General features: G+C 58.1%; 1 protein-coding gene across 2 annotated transcripts in view; it reads left to right on the top strand.

The window, feature by feature from the left end:
• The window catches only part of TBC1D22A (TBC1 domain family member 22A), a 417,738-nt gene extending 401,905 nt beyond the window's left edge, over nt 1–15,833 (top strand). For both annotated transcript variants that reach the window (XM_050805877.1, XM_050805878.1), the window contains one exon: nt 15,250–15,833. In XM_050805877.1, the coding sequence (XP_050661834.1) occupies nt 15,250–15,378 (129 nt within the window). In that variant the 3' untranslated portion in view covers nt 15,379–15,833. The remainder of the gene's footprint in view (nt 1–15,249) is intronic.
• Nucleotides 15,834–20,556: the final 4,723 nt, after the last annotated feature.

Below are 20,556 nucleotides of genomic sequence, written 5' to 3'. Positions count from 1 at the left end.
TGTAAAGGAAGGGTTGTTTAGCACTCTCATTCGTGTTGGATGAGAGTGGAGCCCTTCTTCTTAGGAACACAAAGTAGGAAGAAAGGGGAGAGGAAGGCAGTGAGGGCGGAGAGGGGCAGCAGCCCTGGGTTGGGGGCAGTGCCCCCGCCATCTGAAAAATAGGCCCTAGGCTGCCCAGCCCTGACAGGTTCTTCCCACGTGGATCGCAGACCAGCCTCTGCACTGCCCCATGGGCAGGCTGTGCCGGCCCTCCCAGTCCTGTGGGTGGGAGAAGGGCCGGGAGCCCAGCTGCTGGACCCAGCATGGGGCCTCTGCTGCATCCTGCTCGGGACCCTCTGCGAAGGACATGCCACACAGCTCTGGTTTCCTCGGCCAGGTGGCCCGTCCTGTGGAAGGAACAGGGCAGTGGAGCCTTATATCCCAGGAAGATAGCACCACTGGTGTCACCCTCCTGCCTCAGCCAGGAGCACCTGCACAGGGCCCTGCAGCCACCAGCCAGGCCAGGACCTGCATCCAGAAAGGAGGCAAGGCAGGCGCGGGTCCCCTCGCCAGGCCACACACACACACGCACACACACACACCACAGTTACCACATAAATACACATCACACGCATTCACCATGTATATACACACCATGTATACACAGATACCACACAGACGCACAACACACGCCATGTATACACACAGACAACACATATATACTCACCATGTATACATACACACAACAGTTATGTACACACATCGTACACACCATGTATACAAATAGCACATACACAACACACACCATTTATACACACACACACACACCAGGTACACACACCATGTATGCACACAGACACCACACATAAAACACATACACCATGTATACACACACACCCCACACATACACTATGCACACCTTGTATACACACACAACACATACTCATGTACACACACACACCACACACACCATGTATTCACATACAGCACATACACTCGTGTATACACACAGACACGCCACACACACCACACTCTCACCATGTATACACAGACACCATACACACACACAGCATGTATACACACAGTCAACACACACGCCATGTATACACACAGGCACCACATACACGCCACATACACAAACACCACACACACCATGTTTATACACACAGCACATACACCATCTATACGCACATTACACACACATACCACACACCATGTATACGCACAGGCAGTACACACACACCCCACACACACACACCACATACCATGTATACACTGCACACCACACATGCACATAGACACCCCATGCATCACACACCACATATACACACACGTTACACAAATACTACACACACACCACTCCCCATGTATATACAGTACACACACACACGCACCACACACCACACACCACAGACACGACATCCTCATCACATAGTACACTCAGCATACATATACACACCCTCCACACCATACACACATGCCACATACACGTGTCACATACACACCACAAAACTAGACAGCACACATACAAACCATACAGATGACTCACACACACCCCCACACACACTGCACACCATATACACACACCACACACACAGGACTCAGCATACAGGGCGGGGAAGGGCAAGGGAGGCCGGGCTGCCCAACCCCTCACTCGGTTTCCCTGCCATTCTTCCCCTTCACGCAGCCTGGGTTGTGCTTCCCGCACAGACGCTCAGTGCTGGGAGTAGGGTGTGGACAGGATGTGCACGCTGCCTGACCAAGGAGCCAGTGTGGGGCGGAGCTGGAGCACGTGGTCAGGATACAGGGTGGGTGCCCAGCAGGGTTCTCGGGTTCTGTGTGAGGGGCCCTCCCTTGCCACTCACTGGGGATCCAGGACCAGGCCCTGCCGTCCTCCTGGAATCACGTGGGCCCTTCATCCTACCTGCCTGGGAGAAGGGAACGTCCTGGTCCTGGTCAACGGGTAGAGGTCTCCGCAGGGCTGCCGGGAGCTGATGCGGCTGCAGCCCCAAGCACAGGGCCAGGGCGTCCTGCAGGCCACGTGGACACCTGGGTCCCGGGGCAATGGGAGGTCTCCCAGGCCTGTACCTCCCCGGCCCAGTCCTCTCTACCTTCCCGGGGACCACATGCTGGATTGAATATGAAAATACAGGGGTCTTCACTGGAGCCGTGCCGTGACTCACTATTTCAAACGTCTGAAATCTGAATCTTTGAATCATTTACACCTTGACCTGTTCTCTCACTAATTCTTAAGTGTCCCCACCCCTGGCATGACTAAGCCACGGGGACTGAGATGGCAAAGGGGAAGATGTATCCCATGGGAACATAGTAAAAATGGGCAGGAGATCCCAGGCGGGGCAGTCCCTGGCACCCCATGGCCTCCCTGCCGACCCTCCCCTTCAGGAGTCGCATGCGCTGTGGGGCCCAGCAAGCCCCCGGAGCCTCCTAGCCAGTCTTCACACTCTTCTGCGGTTTAGGAGGGACCCCAGGGGGGCCTCGGCTGCTCCCCGGGCCTTTCTCGGTTCTAGAAAACCTGAGGTTTCCAGGGTCCTGGAAAGAAGGGAGCAACCCACCTGCCACAGCACATGCTGGTCAGGGCCCGCCTCCCAGCTGGCCTTGGGGACACCAGGTGACCGTGGAGGTGTGTCTGGCCCTGCTGGGGAGGGAACACTGCCAGGAGAAACTTCTGGAAGGAGACGGTGCCTGGATTGTCTTTTAGAAATTGAAATCGTGTTTTCAGTACATGCCCTTATGAAAAAAAAAATGGAAAACAGAAATTAAAAGACGAGAACTGGAGGACAGCTGTTTCCCTCCCAGGCCGGCAGCTGTGGAGGACAGTCCGTCCCCTGCCCAACCTGCTGCCGTGCGTCTCTTGGTATAGGAGGCACTGGGCTTCCCACCTGGCTGCCACCCTCTGCCCCTCAGCAACCTTTACACTCACAGGAGTTGCCAGCATCGTTATGTTTTTTTCAACCACATATTTTTTAACTGCTAAATAAATAAACATCTCATTACATGGATAGACCAAAATTGCCTTCAACACACTAGCAGAGTTGGCCTTTTTTCCCCCTCACCTTTTACTGTGAAAAAGTTTAAAATACAGAGAGGCAGAAAGCATCATTCCGGGACAACCACCTAGCTTTAACAGCTGGTAGCATTTGCTGTGTTTGCATGAGTGACCTGGAGCAAGGGGCTGAGTGTCTCGTCTTGGGTACACACCTGGAAATGAGTGACAGAGGGAGCACCTGGACCCCGTGCACCAGGCAGCTCCCGGGAAAGCCCTTCTGCGCAAGTGTGTGCCGTGGGCTTGTGGACCCGACAGTGTGAGCTTGGGCTCTCTAGCGTCCGCGGATACCCAGAGGCTCTTCGAGCATCCTCAGCTGTTCCCCAGATGTCCCTGGGGATGACTGAGCCAGCCCCAGAGCGGGCTGCCGGCGCTTTTGCGTTTTTCGGGGTGGCGACAACCCCTGCCTTGTGGCACCGCTGAGCATCTTCGCATTGTGTAAGGATCACAGGGCCTCTCCGCTCTGGACACCTCTTCTGTTCCTGTATTTTGCCCATTGCTTTAAGGATTTTGATCTGTTTGTCTCTTTCAAGAGCTCTTTCCATACTAATGCCAGCATTTCCTCCTTCCTGATAAAAATGACAAGTGTTTCTTCCTTTTTTTTAATTTGTCTGTTGCCTTTATATATATGTAAATATATGAGCGATGCCATGTATTCGTTTTCATTCGAAGGGTTTGTTTTTTGTTTTGAGGTTTTGTGTGTTGAACTTACCCGTCTTGTATTCCTCCCGGACTGGGAGTCATAGCAAGGCTTTCCCGCCTCTGAGGGTGAAGGACTCAGCACGTGTCACCTGGTGCTCTCATGTTTTCACTTTGCATGTCCAATGTCAGGTCCACGTGGCGTTGACTGAGGCCCCTGTGGAGTTGCCCCGGCGTGTGGTGTGAGGGGAGAGGCGACTTTCACTTCTCTGGCACCCTTGACCAAGCCTCCTGCATAGCCCAGGGGCATGTAGCCATTGGCCTGGGCAGCTTCGAGGTTTCCTTTCTTCCTTTGGCTGTGAACAACAGTGCACAGATGAGCACCTTTCTACGTTCACCTTCCCGCAAGCCTCGAGATTGTCCTCCAGGCAGAGTCGGGGGAGTGGGACCGCGGACCCAGTGCGGGGAGAGTCGCGGGAGTGGGACCGCGGACCCGGTGCGGGGAGAGTCGGGGGAGTGGGACCGCGGACCCAGTGCGGGGAGAGTCACGGGAGTGGGACCGCGGACCCGGTGCGGGGAGAGTCGGGGGAGTGGGACCGCGGACCCAGTGCGGGGAGAGTCACGGGAGTGGGACCGCGGACCCGGTGCGGGGAGAGTCACGGGAGTGGGACCGCGGACCCGGTGCGGGGAGAGTCGCGGGAGTGGGACCGCGGACCCGGTGCGGGGAGAGTCGCGGGAGTGGGACCGCGGACCCGGTGCGGGGAGAGTCGCGGGTGGGACCGCGGACCCGGTGCGGGGAGAGTCGCGGGAGTGGGACCGCGGACCCAGTGCGGGGAGAGTCACGGGAGTGGGACCGCGGACCCGGTGCGGGGAGAGTCGGGGGAGAGGGGACCGCGGACCCAGTGCGGGGAGAGTCACGGGAGTGGGACCGCGGACCCGGTGCGGGGAGAGTCGGGGGAGTGGGACCGCGGACCCTGTGCGGGGAGAGTCACGGGAGTGGGACCGCGGACCCGGTGCGGGGAGAGTCGCGGGAGTGGGACCGCGGACCCGGTGCGGGGAGAGTCGCGGGAGTGGGACCGCGGACCCGGTGCGGGGAGAGTCGCGGGAGTGGGACCGCGGACCCGGTGCGGGGAGAGTCGCGGGAGTGGGACCGCGGACCCGGTGCGGGGAGAGTCGCGGGAGTGGGACCGCGGACCCGGTGCGGGGAGAGTCGCGGGAGTGGGACCGCGGACCCGGTGCGGGGAGAGTCGCGGGAGTGGGACCGCGGACCCGGTGCGGGGAGAGTCGCGGGAGTGGGACCGCGGACCCGGTGCGGGGAGAGTCGCGGGAGTGGGACCGCGGACCCGGTGCGGGGAGAGTCGCGGGAGTGGGACCGCGGACCCGTGCGGGGAGAGTCGCGGGAGTGGGACCGCGGACCCGGTGCGGGGAGAGTCGCGGGAGTGGGACCGCGGACCCGGTGCGGGGAGAGTCGCGGGAGTGGGACCGCGGACCCGGTGCGGGGAGAGTCGCGGGAGTGGGACCGCGGACCCGGTGCGGGGAGAGTCGCGGGAGTGGGACCGCGGACCCAGTGCGGGGAGAGTCACGGGAGTGGGACCGCGGACCCGGTGCGGGGAGAGTCGGGGGAGTGGGACCGCGGACCCAGTGCGGGGAGAGTCGCGGGAGTGGGACCGCGGACCCGGTGCGGGGAGAGTCGGGGGAGTGGGACTGTGGACCCTGTGCAGGGAGAGTCGCGGGAGTGGGTCGGTGTGGGGAGAGTCGTGGGAGTGGGACCTGGTCCAGGGACTTCCTCATGGTCTTGATATGTAGGCCCTCCACTCGAGATATGTAGGCCCTCCCCTCCAGCAGGATTTAAAGTGCACACCGTGTGTCTGAAAGTTTCAGAATCACAGACCACACCATGCCCACACCCAGCCTGCAAACCCCACCTCAGGTGGGAACCCTGCTCCCTAGAAATACCCTTTTACCCGGAGACCAAAGGAGATGGGGCAGGCGGAGCTGGACTGGGCCGGGTGGGCACTGACCAGGCAGGCGTGCCAGTGGCCAGGGTGAGCAGGTTTGCTTCCCCTCTGGTTCCTTTTCCAACAAGTGCCGCCCCCACCCCCGGCTGCCCCACCCAGACAGAGGGACAGGAGGACCATGGCCATCGGAGGCTTGGGAGGCCCACCCTGAGCAAGCAGCCCCTCTTTCTCTGGTATCCAGAGTGGAGACCACGGGTCCCCTCCCCATGCCTGTACTCATTCTCATCCTCTCTGGGGACCCCGCTTGTCTTGCTTGCCCTCTCCCCATAATTCCTGCTCACAATAGTCTCTGAACCTTTAAATGCCGTTCTTAGGAGGCTGAAACCAAAGGTCTCTGGTTGCAGTGTGGAGACAGGCAGGGCCCCCTGGAGCACAGGTGCATCTAAAGGTGCTATGGTCGGTGTGCGCGGTTCCGTCCTCCCAGAGTCTTGAAAGGTGACCTGGAGTTACACAGAAGGCAGACAGGTGAGGTTGCAATGGGAAAGGGACAGCCATGGTCGCTGTAGGAGCCTGAACAGCCAGGAGAGGCCAGAGGGTAGGAGGGAAGGGCAGTGGGGAAAGAGCACGGAAGGCACAGGCCTCCGTGCAGGAGCCCGGGACGGCACTGCCTCTGAGGGGGTGGGCACAGCACGGTGCTCCCAATGCTACCAGTGCCTGCATGCAGCCCGGGCTCCTGGCATCTGGATCTCAAGCCACCCGGCTCTGAGGGCAGCCTCACCGTTGTACCGGTCATGACACCTGCACCACGGGGTCATTTCCTCACACACATACTTCACCGCTGAGCAGGGTTCATGAGCACCAGGACACCAAGAGCCCAGTGGGTCCCCTTTCCCTGGATGTCCGCACACATCAGCGCCAAGTTTATCGTTTGGCTGTCAGCAGCCCATGGCCACCTTGCGAAGATGGCCTTACTTCTTTCCCATGGCAACATCTCCAAGGCCCATGCTTTTTCTCATACGAAGCAGCCATCACCGCGGCAAGTAACAGAGCTGAGCCTTGTATCTCTGATGCTGCTGTGTGGAGATCTCAGCCGGCTTCAGATGAACCCGAGGCCTCCGTGGGCTGCGCCAAGGGTGAGGCAAAGCTGGCCCAGCCACATGAAGCTGCGTGTCTCAGAGGGTGTGCACTGGAGCAGGAGCCCCTCCCCGCAGGCCGTTCTCATTTGTGCAGGAGAAGCCACACACTCTGCCAGCTCCTTAGACCTGGGCCACTATGACCTCGGTCACCAGCTTGAAGTCGTTTGACAAGCCCAGTGTACTCTCAGCGGGTCTTGTTAGGGAACTGATTTGGAGGCACTTGTTACTTATGCATGTCCAGGGCAGCCCCTGGTCACCTGAGTGTGAGGGACAGGCAGGACCTGGGGAGTGTCAGGTTGAGCTCCTCCCGGGGGACTTTTTGGCGGGGGTCGCAGCCTGCCTGGGGCATGGGACGGCCTGTGTGTTGGGTCTCCGCTGCCTTTGCTGCGGAGTCTGGTGGTCCCTTGGCCACAGAGGGTTCCTGGGCCTGTTTCCTAAGGCTGAATGTCAGTGTCGAGTCAGGAACCCAAATGGAGACCCGAGAGGAAGGAAATGGCCTCATTCAGGCACTTGAAGTGGGCCAGCCACGGTCTGCGGGTCTCCTGAAATTCACTGGGGTCCCTCGGCTGGCAGCGCTGGCAGCAACGGCCTTGTCAGCATGATTTCATCTCAGCTGGTCCTGTTCCCTCATCTACACGTGTACTTCGTGGGAGCGGATACTTGGTGTTGAATATGGATTCACACGCTGCAGCCCCGGCGCGGGAGGAATGCAGATGCCCCGCTGTCTGCGGAAAGGCCCGTGGGTTTGGGTAGGAACAATGACCCTTGACCTCTGTAGTGCATGGTCCCTGGAGACTGTTGTCAGATCAGGAGTGGGAGTGATAGCGAGGGGTCAGTGAGACCGAGAGAGGGGCCCATCCAGTGCTCAGTCCAGCCTCTTCGGAGGGCAGGGGGCGGAGTCCAGGCGCGGCAGGGCCTTTGTTCTGGTTCTGGCCTCAGCCCTCCTGGCCGCCTCCTGCTCTGTGAACTGTGGCCGTCGTCCCCGGCGGTTGCCCGGGCCCGTGATTGCCAGGGCCCCGTGATTGCCAGGGCCCCGTGGTGAGGAGGATGTGGCAGGGGTAGAGGAGCGACTCCTGTTTGCCTGTCCCGCTCCGGGGGGTGTGCAGAATCCTTCAGCCCTCATGGCACCTGCGAGGGGCTCCTCCATCACCTCCCAGGAGGCGCCTGCAACTCCTGCAGATAGAGGGCGGTGGTCATGATGAGCACGAAACAACAGGGCGAGTTCCTAGAGCCTTTTGCACCAGCACGGGTATTGCTGCCCCTCTAGCCTGGGGGTGACTCCCCTTGCTGTCACCATCTCTTAGACCAGGGACTCGTCCTCCAGGGACAGTGCGTGGAGAGTCGGCTCCAGCCTGCTGGGTTCTAGAGCAGGGATCTAGCCCGCCCCGCTGCCCCCCACGGCGGTATGGGGAGTGGGACTGCAGTGTGGGTGCCACAAGGGTGCCAGGCTTGCTGCATGCCTCCTGGGACAAGTCGCCCAGCCTGTCCGCTCGTTTCCTCACCTAAAAGACGGAGGGGTTGAGAGAAGTGCCCGAGGGCCTGCCTGCTGGGAAACCTCATGTTTGCTGCCCTGTCCCCCAGACCCCAGGGTCCTCAGTGGTCTCCCCAGGTGGCACCAGGGCCTCCCCGCTGCAGACAGCCGGGCACTCTGCAGCACCTCCAATGGTTAGGGTTTCTCACCAGGCTGTGCACGCGGAGTGTCAGGAGGCTGTGGAAAAGCAAATTAAACCAATTAACCCTGTTCCCCGCCTCGCATGTCACCGTGGTGAGTCCTGTTTCATCTTTCTCAGTTAGGGGAAGAAAATAACAAGAGTAGGCAAATGGGCCTTTTAGCCCCATCGTGATTAATTTATTCATCTTTGCATGTTGGCAATTTGTAAACTTCTGACTTGAGTAGCTTTTAAGCAGACCTCTGTGAGCTGTCTGCTGTGCCCGGGAGCAGGTGTTGACGAATTTTGCCGCTGTGCACACAGCCCTTCCTGCCTGGGGGAGCCTTCCAGTACCTTCTGTGTGCACAGAGGGTCCAGGGGAGGGAAGCACTGGTCAGTGCTGCCAGCAGACCCTGGCGTGAAGCAGACGGAGGAGAGAGGCAGGATTTATACCTAGAACAGTGCTGTCCAGAAGGAATGTGTCACCAGCCACATGGAAACGTAAAAACAAAGAAAGAGGCAGGTGTCATTAGTTTTAGTAACATATTTAACCCAGCATATCCAAAATACTATCATTTGAACCTAGAATCAATATAAAAATTATAAAAGAGTAGTTTACATTCTTTTGTTCTTAATATTCAAAGTCCAGAGTGCATTCCGCACAGACCCACCCCGTTTCAGACGTACCACTCGTGGCCCTTGAAGGCGAAGTCTGCAGTAGCCCGCGTCCCATGGTTCCGTTACGCTTCTCTGCAGAGTGCTGGACCCTGTCTCTTTTCTTGTTTATTTCTCCATCTGTTGCCTGACCTACCAGCACACACACTCACGCGTGTACGCCCTGCCGGGCTGTGGGCTGAGTGTGTGCCTGGAGTGGTGGCTGGCATGGGGCAGCCCTGGGCATGTGGTCACCCAGTGAACACCTGCAGTGCCTGTGAGAAGGTCTGGCACGAAGGGCCTGGACCTCACGCCCCATTTGCTGGAGGAGAGGGGCCGGGGTGCGGGTGGGAGCCGGTGCTCCAGGTGCTCTGGCTGCAGTGTAGGGGATGCCTCACAGCACCTGGCTTCTCCCTACCCCATAAGCAGAGCTCCAGCACCGGACGGGGCTGTCCTGGCAGCTGCCCAGCTGGCCAAGGAGGTTCCAGCATGATCTCAGAGCAGACCCTGCACTTCTTTTATTTTAAAAATTATTTTTAGTATGCAGCTAATGCTTGTTTATTTTGAAAAGATTAGAAACTATGGATAAGAAAAAGAAATCATCACATTCTCTCCCAGCAATGACCACGTTCGTCTTTGACTGATGGTCCTTTTGGAGTTCTTCATGCAAGTGCATGTCCGTGAAATTGCATATACACACAGAAAGGTAACACCCAGGCGTGTGCACAGCGGGGCACCTTCATGTGCCTGGCTCATCGTGGGCACTGGAAGCCCCATTGTGGAAGGTGTGGCCAGCCATTCAGTCTTTGTCGAGGGCACTTTGCACACATTCAACAACCCAGTAAGGGAGTTATTGTTCTGGCTTTTTCACTCCAGCGGTTCAGCAAGTGGGAAGGAGTGGCACCCAGCAGCTTCTTTGCTCCCGTAGCTCGGCAAGCGGGAGGGAGGGTTCCAGCTCTTTTACTCCTGCCGCCCACAGCTCAGCAAGCATTATAGCTCTTTTGTTCCCACAGTTTGGCAAGTTCTGGGTTCTTGTCCCACGGCCAAGAGGAATAAGGTATGTGGACACCAGAGAGTAAGACAGAGTAGAATTCTTTTTTCTTTTTCTTTTTTTAAAGACAGAGTCTCACTGTGTCACCCAGGCTGGAATGCAGTGGCGCAATCTCGGCTCACTGCAACCTCCACCTCCTGGGTTCATGCGATTCTCCTGCCTCAGCTTTGCCAAGTAGCTGGTATTACAGGTGCACACCACCACACCTGGCTAATTTTTTGTATTTTCAGTAGAGACGGGGTTTCACTATGTTGGCCAGACTGGTCTCGAACTCCTGACCAAGGCAGAGTAGAATTTTACTGAGCAACAGAAAGAAAGCTCTTAGCTGCAAGAAGGGACCTGAAGGCGGGGTAGCCATCTATGAGTGTGAGTCCAGGGCTTTTATGGGCTTCGAATGGGGGAGTGCATGCTGATTGGTCCGTGGGTGGGCTTGGAAGAAGCACCATTTGATTAGATAAAGGACATCATTCAGAAGGAACCAATTGAAAGAGAGCGGGTAAGACGGATGGAAGTTCTCACTCTAGTCATGGACTCTATCCAGAACTGGCAGTTTGGTGTTCAGGCTCTAAAGTGTCCTTGGCTTGAAGGTCAGGTTTCACCGGGGACCGGTCCGTGTCTGTCTAGGAACTTGTCTGTCTCCTGTCGCTATCACTGTTATTATCCCATTTTACAGATGAGGAAACTCAGGCACTGAGGGTTATGAGACTTGCCCAGGGTCGCGTAGCTAATAAACGCAGGACTGGGATTTGAATGTGGCTGTGGGGCACCGGCAAACATGCTCTTAATTGCTTCATTGGACTCTGTGACGTTCACTGCCCAGCATGCGCTGTGGGCTCAGTTTTTGGGACACAGGGACACACAGACCTGTTGGTGAAGTGGCGGAGACGCTGGGGAGAACAGCAGGGACACATCTGCGGTACTCATGGGGTCAGGCGGCAGCGGGGGCGGGCGCCAGCCCAGCACTCCCGCATCTGGTCCAGTGATCTTGCTTCCCTCACTGCTGCCCATTCTCACGTGAGCCTCAGCCCTGGGCCAGCTGCACGGAGCTCAGCGTCTTGAGGCAGCCCAGGGTCTGCAGTCACCCACCCACCCCTGTTCTGGAGCCTGAGGCCTTAGAACATGGGCGTGTCACCGTCTCACCCTTCCTGGGAAGGCCTGGCACACGGGGGAGGTCAGCGTCCTCCACGGATGGCACTAGGATTCGTTTGACTCTGGAAAAATACAACCCTTCTGGTAAGAAGTAGCCAAAGCCATGGCGATATCTGCTGTTCGGCATCAGGAGGCCTCACCTGGTCTCCGGCATCGGGAGCCTCACCTGTTGGAACCCGCCGGGCAGGAGTGAGTGGCATGGCGGCTTCTAAGTGCCGTCCACTGCTGTATGGTCCATGGGGGAAAACGGTTGGAAACATCCCAGCTTGGCTTCCCACCTCCACCCTGTGTCCCACTCACTGAGGTTTTAGAGAGATGCCTTTGCCTGCATGGTGGTGTGAGTCAGGGCTCCACTTCTGCCTGGGTGGTGTGGGCAGGGCCCCCCCAACCCTCGACGTCAACAGTGGCCACCTGGCAGAAAGCGTGGACAACTATCCACTCTCATGATGTGTCTGAGAGTGTCCAGGGCACACCCAGGTCGCCCACCATCCTGAGGACCAAGGCATCCCCCTCCCCAGGCCCCACCTCCCAGGTCCAGGTCAGTTGCTTGGGTTGGGGCCAGGACAATGGGGCGCTTTTTCAAGCTCCTTGGGTGCTGATGGACGTGTGGTCAGGCCTGAGAACCGTCAGCCTCCAGGCCATGCAGCGAGTTGTTGCTTTTGATCCCTCACTGCCCATAGACCCCACAGCCTTTACAAAGGGCCCCGCAGACATTCGATGTCCGCTGGAAGGATTCTCGGGACACGGGGTGATGGAGAAAGGAGGGGTGCACTCCACGCTGCCCTCCAGCTATGGCTTTGTTGAGATAGTGGGTGCCCCAGGGACCGGGGTAGGGAATGGATTACAGAGACCTGAGGCGACCTTGACTTCTACAGCACCAGTGTCATGAGCTGAGCCTTCCTTTAACTTTTAGATCCACAAATGTGGCCCTTAATTGTTTATGGAAAAGTTAAGAATAAAAACACAAGTGCTGTCTACAGTTTTCTGGGCCGGGCCCTGGGCAGGCTTCTCTCCACCTGCCCTCCTGGACAGGCAGCATCGTCATTGCTGGGAGAGCCATGTCCCTGAATGTGACCAAGGGATGGCTTCGCCCGTCGTGGCCCCTCCGCCTGCCTGGTGTGGGCGATGCAGAACAGCTCTTGGCTAATAAATGTGCCGTGTTTCCCAGACAGGAGACAGCTTGGCCTAGCACATAAATAAGACAAGCCTTTTTCAAAAAGAAATCTGTATTTAAGGACATGTTTGGCTATGTTCTTCGCCTCCCGTAAAGGTCACCCAGATAGATTTTTCCTTCTTTAGCATTGCAGGCTGCGAAGAACTGGGCATTTCTATTCTCCCTCCATCCAGTGAACCTGGGGGACTAAATTAGGTTCTGAAATTGAGTGTGCAGTAGAGTTGGTGAGTTACCATAATGGGAGGGTACTGCTTCTCACCTTGCAAGGAGCGAGGTCATGATAATATGAAGCGAAGTGGATTAAAAATAAAACCAAAGGTATTTATTTATGACCTGCTCAGAATTGGATTGGCGTCGTGTAAGTTGCATCTAATGGTGAAAGACAGCAGATTGATGTTGATATGTCCCCGGGGACTTTTAGCCAGTGAAATTTGCTCCCTGAATTCAATTTAAAGGCCCACTGAAAGTATCCAAAATGCAAAAGGAAATGGAATTGAGGAAGTGGGGGTGGAAGCCCAGCAACTGCGAAATAGCAATTAGAGGACAGTCCTGGTGTGTAACCCTCCTGATGTGGGAATGGAGAGGGGACGGTCCTCGTGTGTAACCCTCCTGATTCAGGGCTGGAGAGAGGACAGTCCTGGTGTGTAACCCTCCTGATGCGGGAACGGAGACGGGATGGTCCTGGTATGTAACCCTCCTGATGTGGGAATGGAGAGAGGACAGTCCTGGTGTGTAACCCTCCTGATTCGGGAATGGAGAGTGTGGCTCCGGGATGGTCAAGGGGCCTGCCTCAGTGAGGGTGGGGCTGGTGACACGCAGACCACAGCCTCCGGCACAGCCAGGATGTAAGCCTGGGTCATCTTCCAGGCTTGGTGCCTGCACAGCTCAGCTCAGCTTATCCTGGCTGTGCCCATGTAGAGAGCTTGCCATCCTTATCTCCAGATGAAGAAGAGTGTGGCTTGGAGAGCCAGGCCCCCTGCCCAAGACCTCCTGGACAAGGAGACAGGATGTGAACTGCAGAGCCCAGCTACCCCCCCATTCCCCTCCATGCCAGCCTTGCTGGACTGTGTTTTCTCGAGGCAGGTGACATGGGCATCCTGAGCCTGTGGCCCTCCCTGTCCCTTGTCACCTGCTAGGATCTGGGGAAGGGCAGTTCCAGCACCCTCCAGCACCCTCAGGGCTCCTCAGCCGCCTTCCTGACTTCCAGGATCTGGCTTCCGTTTGGGGTGGGAGGTAGGAGAAGCCGGGGAGCCTGCAGGTGGCCCCCGGGGGCAAATTATCAAGGACCAGAGCCTGCAGGGCCATCCGAGAAGTGTAGACTCCTCCCTCAGGGAATCTGCCCAGCTTCATGCGGAGCCTGGGCTTGGGCTGGCCCTGACCCGATGGTCCCGTTTCTCTTCTGAGAACCCCCACCCCAGGAGGCTGTCCTGGCCACTCAGCCCTCTCTGATCCCTACTTCTGCCAAGCCCCCTGTGTGTTGGGGTCCCCCGAGACCTGCCCTGTCCTTGGTGGGCCGCCAGCTGCTGTGGATGTGGGCGTGGTCATGTGGGAGGCAGGGCTGTCGGGCGGTGATCGTGGAGGGGGTTCCCCAAGGACCTGTGCTTTTCCTTCCCCGTCCTGGCCTCAGTGGACATAGGTCAGTCTCCATCTCCCAGTGTCCACAGGCTTCCAGATGAGCTCTGGAGACAGTGCCCCGTGTGTCTTTTGGGGGTGGGACTCAGTGCCCCCATAGCCCACCTGAGCTGAGACACGGCCCAGCTGCAGGCCAGAGGAGCCCGCCCAGCACTCCCAGTGCACGAAATGCACCTGCCCAGTGTGCCTGGTGAGCCCAGTGAACCTGCCCAGTGAGCCTCATAGGCCCAGTGTGCCTACCCAGCACTCCCAGTGAGGCCAGTGTGCCCACCCAGTGAGCCTGGTGTGCCTACCCAGTGAGCCCAGTGCTCCTGCCCAGTGAGTCCGGTGTGCCCGCCCAGCATGCCCAGTGAACCCAGTGTGTGCCCACCCAGTGCTGGCTGTGCTGCTGGCTGTGTGAGTGTTTTCCCAGTCTGTCCAGCAGCCCTGACAGGCTGGCAATGGTGGCCCCATTTTGCAGAGGAGGAAGCTGGGCCTCAGGGTGGAGTCATCGTCCCAGGGCCCCAGGTTGGACCTGGACCTGAAGCTGGGTTTGGTGGAGACCCGCACCTCCACCCACTGGTGCGAGGCAGGCATGGAGGAGGGGCGGGGTGGAGCTTTGCTGTGTTCCTGGGCTCCCGGGGTGGGCCTGAGCTGGCTCCATTCCGTGGTCCCCACATGTGTGGGCTTCACCTGCTGACTGTGCTGCTGCCCAGAGGGGTCTCCTGATGCACAGAAGTCTGTGCTTAGTGACAGTTCCAGGGGTGCTGCGGTATTTCCTGGGCTGATACAGGCTTTAGGGGAGTGGGAAGCCTCTGGGCGGAGACTGCAAAGCTGCAACAGGGCCCCGAGAGCTGGGTCTCCCCGTGAGGGGCAGGAGATTCAGTTAAGTGAAGCGCTGGGCAGCCCCTGTCACGACATCTCAGATGTCAGACCTGGAGCTGCGCAGTGGGCCTCCCGCCTGGCTGCTGGGATGGGGCGGGGGCTGTGGGATGAGGCCTGGGGCCCTGCTGGGCTTGAGCAGGGAGCAGCTGCCGGCTGGGCGAGTTTTCCTGGGTCACCTGCCCTCCACTGTGGGTCACCTCCTCTGACCTGGGCTTGTGTCTTTCTCTCCAGTTTTCTGGGGTCACCCGCCCTCCACTGTGGGTCACCTCCTCTCACCTGGGCTTGTCTCTTTCTCCCCAGGAGCTGCTGCTTTTTCTCCAGAACCTGCCCACCGCCCACTGGGATGACGAGGACATCAGCCTGTTGCTGGCCGAGGCCTACCGCCTCAAGTTTGCCTTCGCCGACGCCCCTAATCACTATAAGAAGTGAGGCTGGGCCCACCTGCAGCTGGCCACACTGCCCCAGGCGCGCGCCCCACCTGCCCGGCCGCTGGTAGGCCCCTGTGAGCTGGTCCTGGGCTGCCAGAAGGCCTTGCAAGGTGGCCGCACCCTCCAGGGGAGCTGGCGAGGACGGGCCCCAGGCTTGGTCTAGGGCGGACAAGGACAGGGACAGCCTCTGTTTTCTGGGATACCAAAGAGAGCCAGAGGAGGGCCCCGGCTTCGGCGGCCAGAGGCAGGTCAGGGGTCCCCTCGCCCTTTCCCTGCAGTGTGCTTGCCAAATGACTGCCTCCCGTAGCTCGCAGTCCGGGGCAGCCTCGGAGGCCGACCCTCTCAGGAGGCCCGCTGTCTCCAGGGCCGGAACAAGGCAGTGGCCATCTCATACCTACTCTGAAATGCAAAACTGCTATTCTGTTGAGTGAAAGAATAAAATGTAGACAAAATCTAGACCGAGACGTTGCACTGCCCCGGGGTCTCTGTGCTGTGAGATCCCCTCGCAGCCATATTTCACCGCTGCTGGCCCTTTCCCTCCGTGTGTTTTCCTGCTTGCTTGGTTCACATGTGGCTGGGAAGCTGAAGGCTGGAGTCTGACCCGCGAACCCGCCAAGTGCCTGGGAGGCCGTGGGACCAAAGGCTGGGAGCAAAGGGAGGCCTCGCCATCGCCTTACTTTCCACCTCGAACCTCTTTTACAAGAGAAAACCCCCCACCTCCCTGAGGTCCAGGGCCAAGTGGCCCCACCATGCAGGTAGGGGCTGGCCTCAGACAGAGCCCCTGGAGACCCACCCAGGCTGTTGGGCCATGTTGGGCTGGCAGACGGGGTAGGGGGTCGCGGCTCCGTCATCAAAGCCCTGAACCGCAGTGCTCTTCTCACCACAGCCTGGAAGTGGAATGAGCTTTTGGAGGCTCCCCAGGCTTGCTGTCCTTGTCCAGATCTGCCAGGGGTGGGGGAGGTGTGACTGGTTCCCACTGTGGACCGGTTCCCGCTGTATACCGGTTCTGCCCTGGACCGGTTCTGCCCTGGACCGGTTCTGCCCTGTACTGGTTCCGCTATGGACTGGTTCCTTGGGGCTCTAAGTGTGGAAGGGCGCAGACCCGGCCCCTGCCCAGCGCTCTGCTAGGGCTGTGTCTGTGGCTCCAGCGGCCTTGGGACTGGCTTCCCAGTATTCCCTCAGTGTGTCACAGGCCGCATGGCCCCTGGAATGTGGGCAGGGCCACAGCCACAGCCTCTCTGATCCCAGGACAGGCTCATGTCCTCAGCGACCCACTGGCGACCGACTTCTCAGACTCTCTGTCCCTCAGGAGCAGCCGTGTCCTCTCCCAGGCCCCGGGACACTGCTGGAGACTGTGGGACGTACAGGCATAAGTAATGTGTGTGTTTCTGCTTCCGTTTTAAAAATCCAGGGTCATTACACACAGCATGGAAATTAGCACAAAATGCTGTGCAAACGTCAGATGCTCCCAAACCAGCAAAGGGATGGGCTTGCTTCAGATCAGATGCAGGCACGCCTTACGCCTGCCTTGCCTGTCCCCACCCCAGGGTCAGGGGTTCCTCAGACCAGCCATGCCTCCTCCTCCTGCCGCCTCCTTTTCTAGATGGGGAGGGGATTCCGTCACAAGAAGAGCCACCCCCATGGCCGTGTACAGGAAGCCCCGGGTCGCTTTGCCGAGATCAGCCCTGGGAGAATCCCCTTCTCTAGCTTGGATCATGCCGTGTGGCCAGAAGGTTGCGGACACAACTCACCTGCTTCTTGAGGTGGTTTATGTTTTGAATAGGATGCTCCACGGAGTTCAGCCCTGTGTGCGTTTCATCTCCACATACATGTAAACGCCAAGACTGAATGCGAGGGGTGTTGGCCACGGGCCTTGAGTCTGAGCAGATCCATCTGGAATGTTCGGGGTGTGCTGTCTGGATGTGACGTGCTAAAAACACGGAATAAAGATCAGTGAGAAAGCCGCGGCCTTGGCCTGTGATTCGAGGACTTGCCCATCGAGGACGGGGCACCCTGGCCCAGCCCTGCCAAGAGTCTGAGCTCAGGGCCATTGCAGCGTACCAGGTGGTGCCATTACAACACACCAGCGTGGGCACAGCAGCACCTGTGGTCTCGCTGCCACCCACAGGACCTCTCAGGGAGATGGGGTTACAGCTGCACAGGTGGTGCAGGGATGCCACTTGCCCGGGCGGGGCAAGACTCAGGCACCGGTCTGATCCCCGAAGCCCAGCTCTGCACTGGCTTGAACATGGGAGTGTGGGGTCCAGGCTGGCCCCTGCCAGGCTCCTGCACAAGGGACTTCCCCTTGGGCCACGTCTGTCAAGCACCTGCCATGAAAAGGGCTGTTCCAAGGGAGGCACCAGGGTCTGGGGTCTACCCCCTCTCTCCTGGGATACGCTTGCCTCGCCCCCACCACACACTGAAATGTCCTCCTTGCCCTTCAAAGGGCCTCAGTTTCTCAGGGCAGCTTTGCAGGTGCGCCACACCCCTCTGAGTACCCCCGTCTGTGTCCCTACCCTCGGGTACCCCATACCCCCCTGGGTGCTCCACCCTCAAGGACCCTCCCTTGGCAGCACTTGGCTTTCCACTGCCTGGGTGTGGGGTGCGCTCCCGTCCCCACGGGTGGGCTGGTGGCTCCACAAAGTGGGAGCAGTGCCTTCCCCTCTCTCCGTGGCAACCCAGTGCGGAGCTGAGCCAGGCGTGGCTGCCTTCCTGGGCCCGGTGGCCCGGCAGGTGGGCTGACCTCACTGATGCCTGACTGTGGTCTGCAGGGTTGTGGGCTACAGGACGGAGACTGGCTGTCCCCAGCAGCCACCAGACGTTCAGCTCCTGACTCCAGGTCCCAGCCCCGCAGCTGCCATTTGCCTTCCCGGTTCCCCGGAGCTCGCAGCTCAGCAGTTGGCTCCTTGGGCCCAGCTTGGGGTCTTCACAGCCTATGCTCACTCTGCTCCTGCAGGTAGCCTGGGCCCAGCGGCCCTGAGATCAGTCCCTGACCTGTGGTGGCTGCTGTCCCGTGCACCTCACGCTGCCCGGTCCCGGGGACAGGCTCGGCCTGCTGGCACCACTGCTGTGCCCTTGGCAAGGTCCCGGGGACAGGCTCAGCCTGCTGGCACCACTGCTGTGCCCTTGGCAAGGTTAGGCACGTTGGGGAGCGTTGGGGTCCTGGGGAATCAGAGAGGGGAAGTCTGTGGTTTGTGCTTTTGGAAGAACTAGCAGGTGGGACGCTTCTGTGCATTGTCACTGATGAATGGAAACGGGAGGAATCCCGTCTGTGTTTGAGCAGACCTGCTCCACTGAGGACATGGGGACAGGCTGCAGAATGACAGGTGCCATCCCAAGCTGCAGCACACCAGCCTCCCTGCCGTCCTCCAGAGCTGGAGGCTGCTTGTCTGCCCTGCGACCCCAGTGATCTGCCCTCAGGGCCGCAGTCCTGTGGAGTTCGCCAGAGACTCAGACCCCTGGGGGTGTGGGCCTCCCTGGCCCCTGCCCACTGTTCCTCTCCTCTCTCAGCTCCAGCCCCTTGGCTTCCCTCTGGTGCTGCACTTAGTCCTGCGGTGCTGCGGGCTGCTTGGGCTGGGCCCCACTCAGCTGTGAGGCCTTTCCACACCCACCCTGCCGCTCCTTGGCGTGGAGGGTCCTCAGCACAGGATGGCCTCCACCCAGGAGCGCACACGGCCACTTACGTGGTCCTGTGTGAGCCACCCAGCCAGAGTCCATTTTGTTGACAAGATGAGGATGGTTATTCTTACTTTTTTATTTCTTGAGACAGGGTCTTGCTCTGTGGCCCAGGCTGGAGTGCAGTAGCGTGATCTCAGCTCACTGCAACCTCTGCCTCCTGGGTGCAAGTGATTCTCATGCCTCAGCCTCCTGAACAGCTGGGATTACAGGTGCCCACCATGACACCCGGCTAATTTTTTTGGTATTTTTAGTAGAGGTGGGGTTTCACCATGTTGGTCAGGCTGGTCTTGAACTCCTGACCTCAAATGATCTGCCTGCCTCGGCCTCCCAAAGTGCTAGGATTATAGGTGTGAGCCATCGCGCCCGACCTGATGATTATTTTAGGAAAAAAAAAATTATATTCAACTTCCAGATAAGTGGATATAAATATAAAAATCACCCCCAAATACTCAAAAACGCATGGCTATTTTTGTTATTGGCAATGGTAAAAGGCTTTCTGAGCATGATGCCAGGGGCAAAAACAAGATAGAAAAAGACTAATAATATATATCTGTAGTACATGCTACCAAAGCAAATGGCAGGGACACTAAGACCCAGCCTCTGTCACCAAAGACCAATGTGAACGACACGCCGGTTCACCTAGGCAAGGCAGATTCAGATTCCTCAGCACATGGAGATCCTGGAAATCGATAAAAATGGGCACAGCACAGAAAATGGGCAGTTCACAAAAGTGGTGCAAGTGACCGATAAGAAGTTCACATCACCAATAGTCACAGAAATGAAACAACATTCACCAGCCGTCTGCCTGCACCAGGGCTGGCTTCGTGACCTTGGGCTGTGTCTGTGATCATCTGTTACGTAGCAGTAGAAAACAAATACCCTCTCTCTTTTAGTCTGTATTTTTTTCTGAATATTTTGCAGTGATATTTCGTTGTTGCTGTTTTTACATTTAAGCTGTGAAGCGGCTGACACAACACAAACCTAGGTCTCGGAGAATCATCCCAAAGCAGACACCCCATGTGATATGGTTTGGGTGTGTCCCCACCCAGTTCTCATCTTGAATTGTAGCTCCTGTAAGTCCCATGTATGGTGGAAGGGACCTGGTGGGAGATAATTGAATCATGGGGGCGATTTCCCCCATACTGTTCTCGTGGTAGGGAATCAGTCTCACGAGATCTGATGGTTTTATAAGGGGAAACCCCTTTCGCTTGACTCTCATTCTCTCCTGCCGCCATCCATGTGAGACAAGACGTTGTGCCTCCTTGCCTTCCACCGTGATGGTAAGACCGCCCCAGCTATGTGGAACGGTGAGTCTGTTAAACCTCTCTTCTTTATAAATTACCCAGTCTCAGGTATGTCTTTATTACCAGCGTGAGAATGGACTCATGGCACCATGTAACCACAACCGTGGTCAAGAAATAGAATATGGCCCACCTTGGAGCTCCCTGTGTGCTCCCCTTTCCCAAGCATGACATGCCGCTGACTTCCAAACCATCCTTTA

This window comes from Macaca thibetana, chromosome 10 (assembly GCF_024542745.1).
Source record: "Macaca thibetana thibetana isolate TM-01 chromosome 10, ASM2454274v1, whole genome shotgun sequence".
Classification (NCBI taxonomy): Eukaryota; Metazoa; Chordata; class Mammalia; order Primates; family Cercopithecidae; genus Macaca; species Macaca thibetana.
The sequence above is the reverse complement of the archived record's forward strand: the minus strand, read 5'-3'. Positions and strand labels throughout refer to the sequence as shown.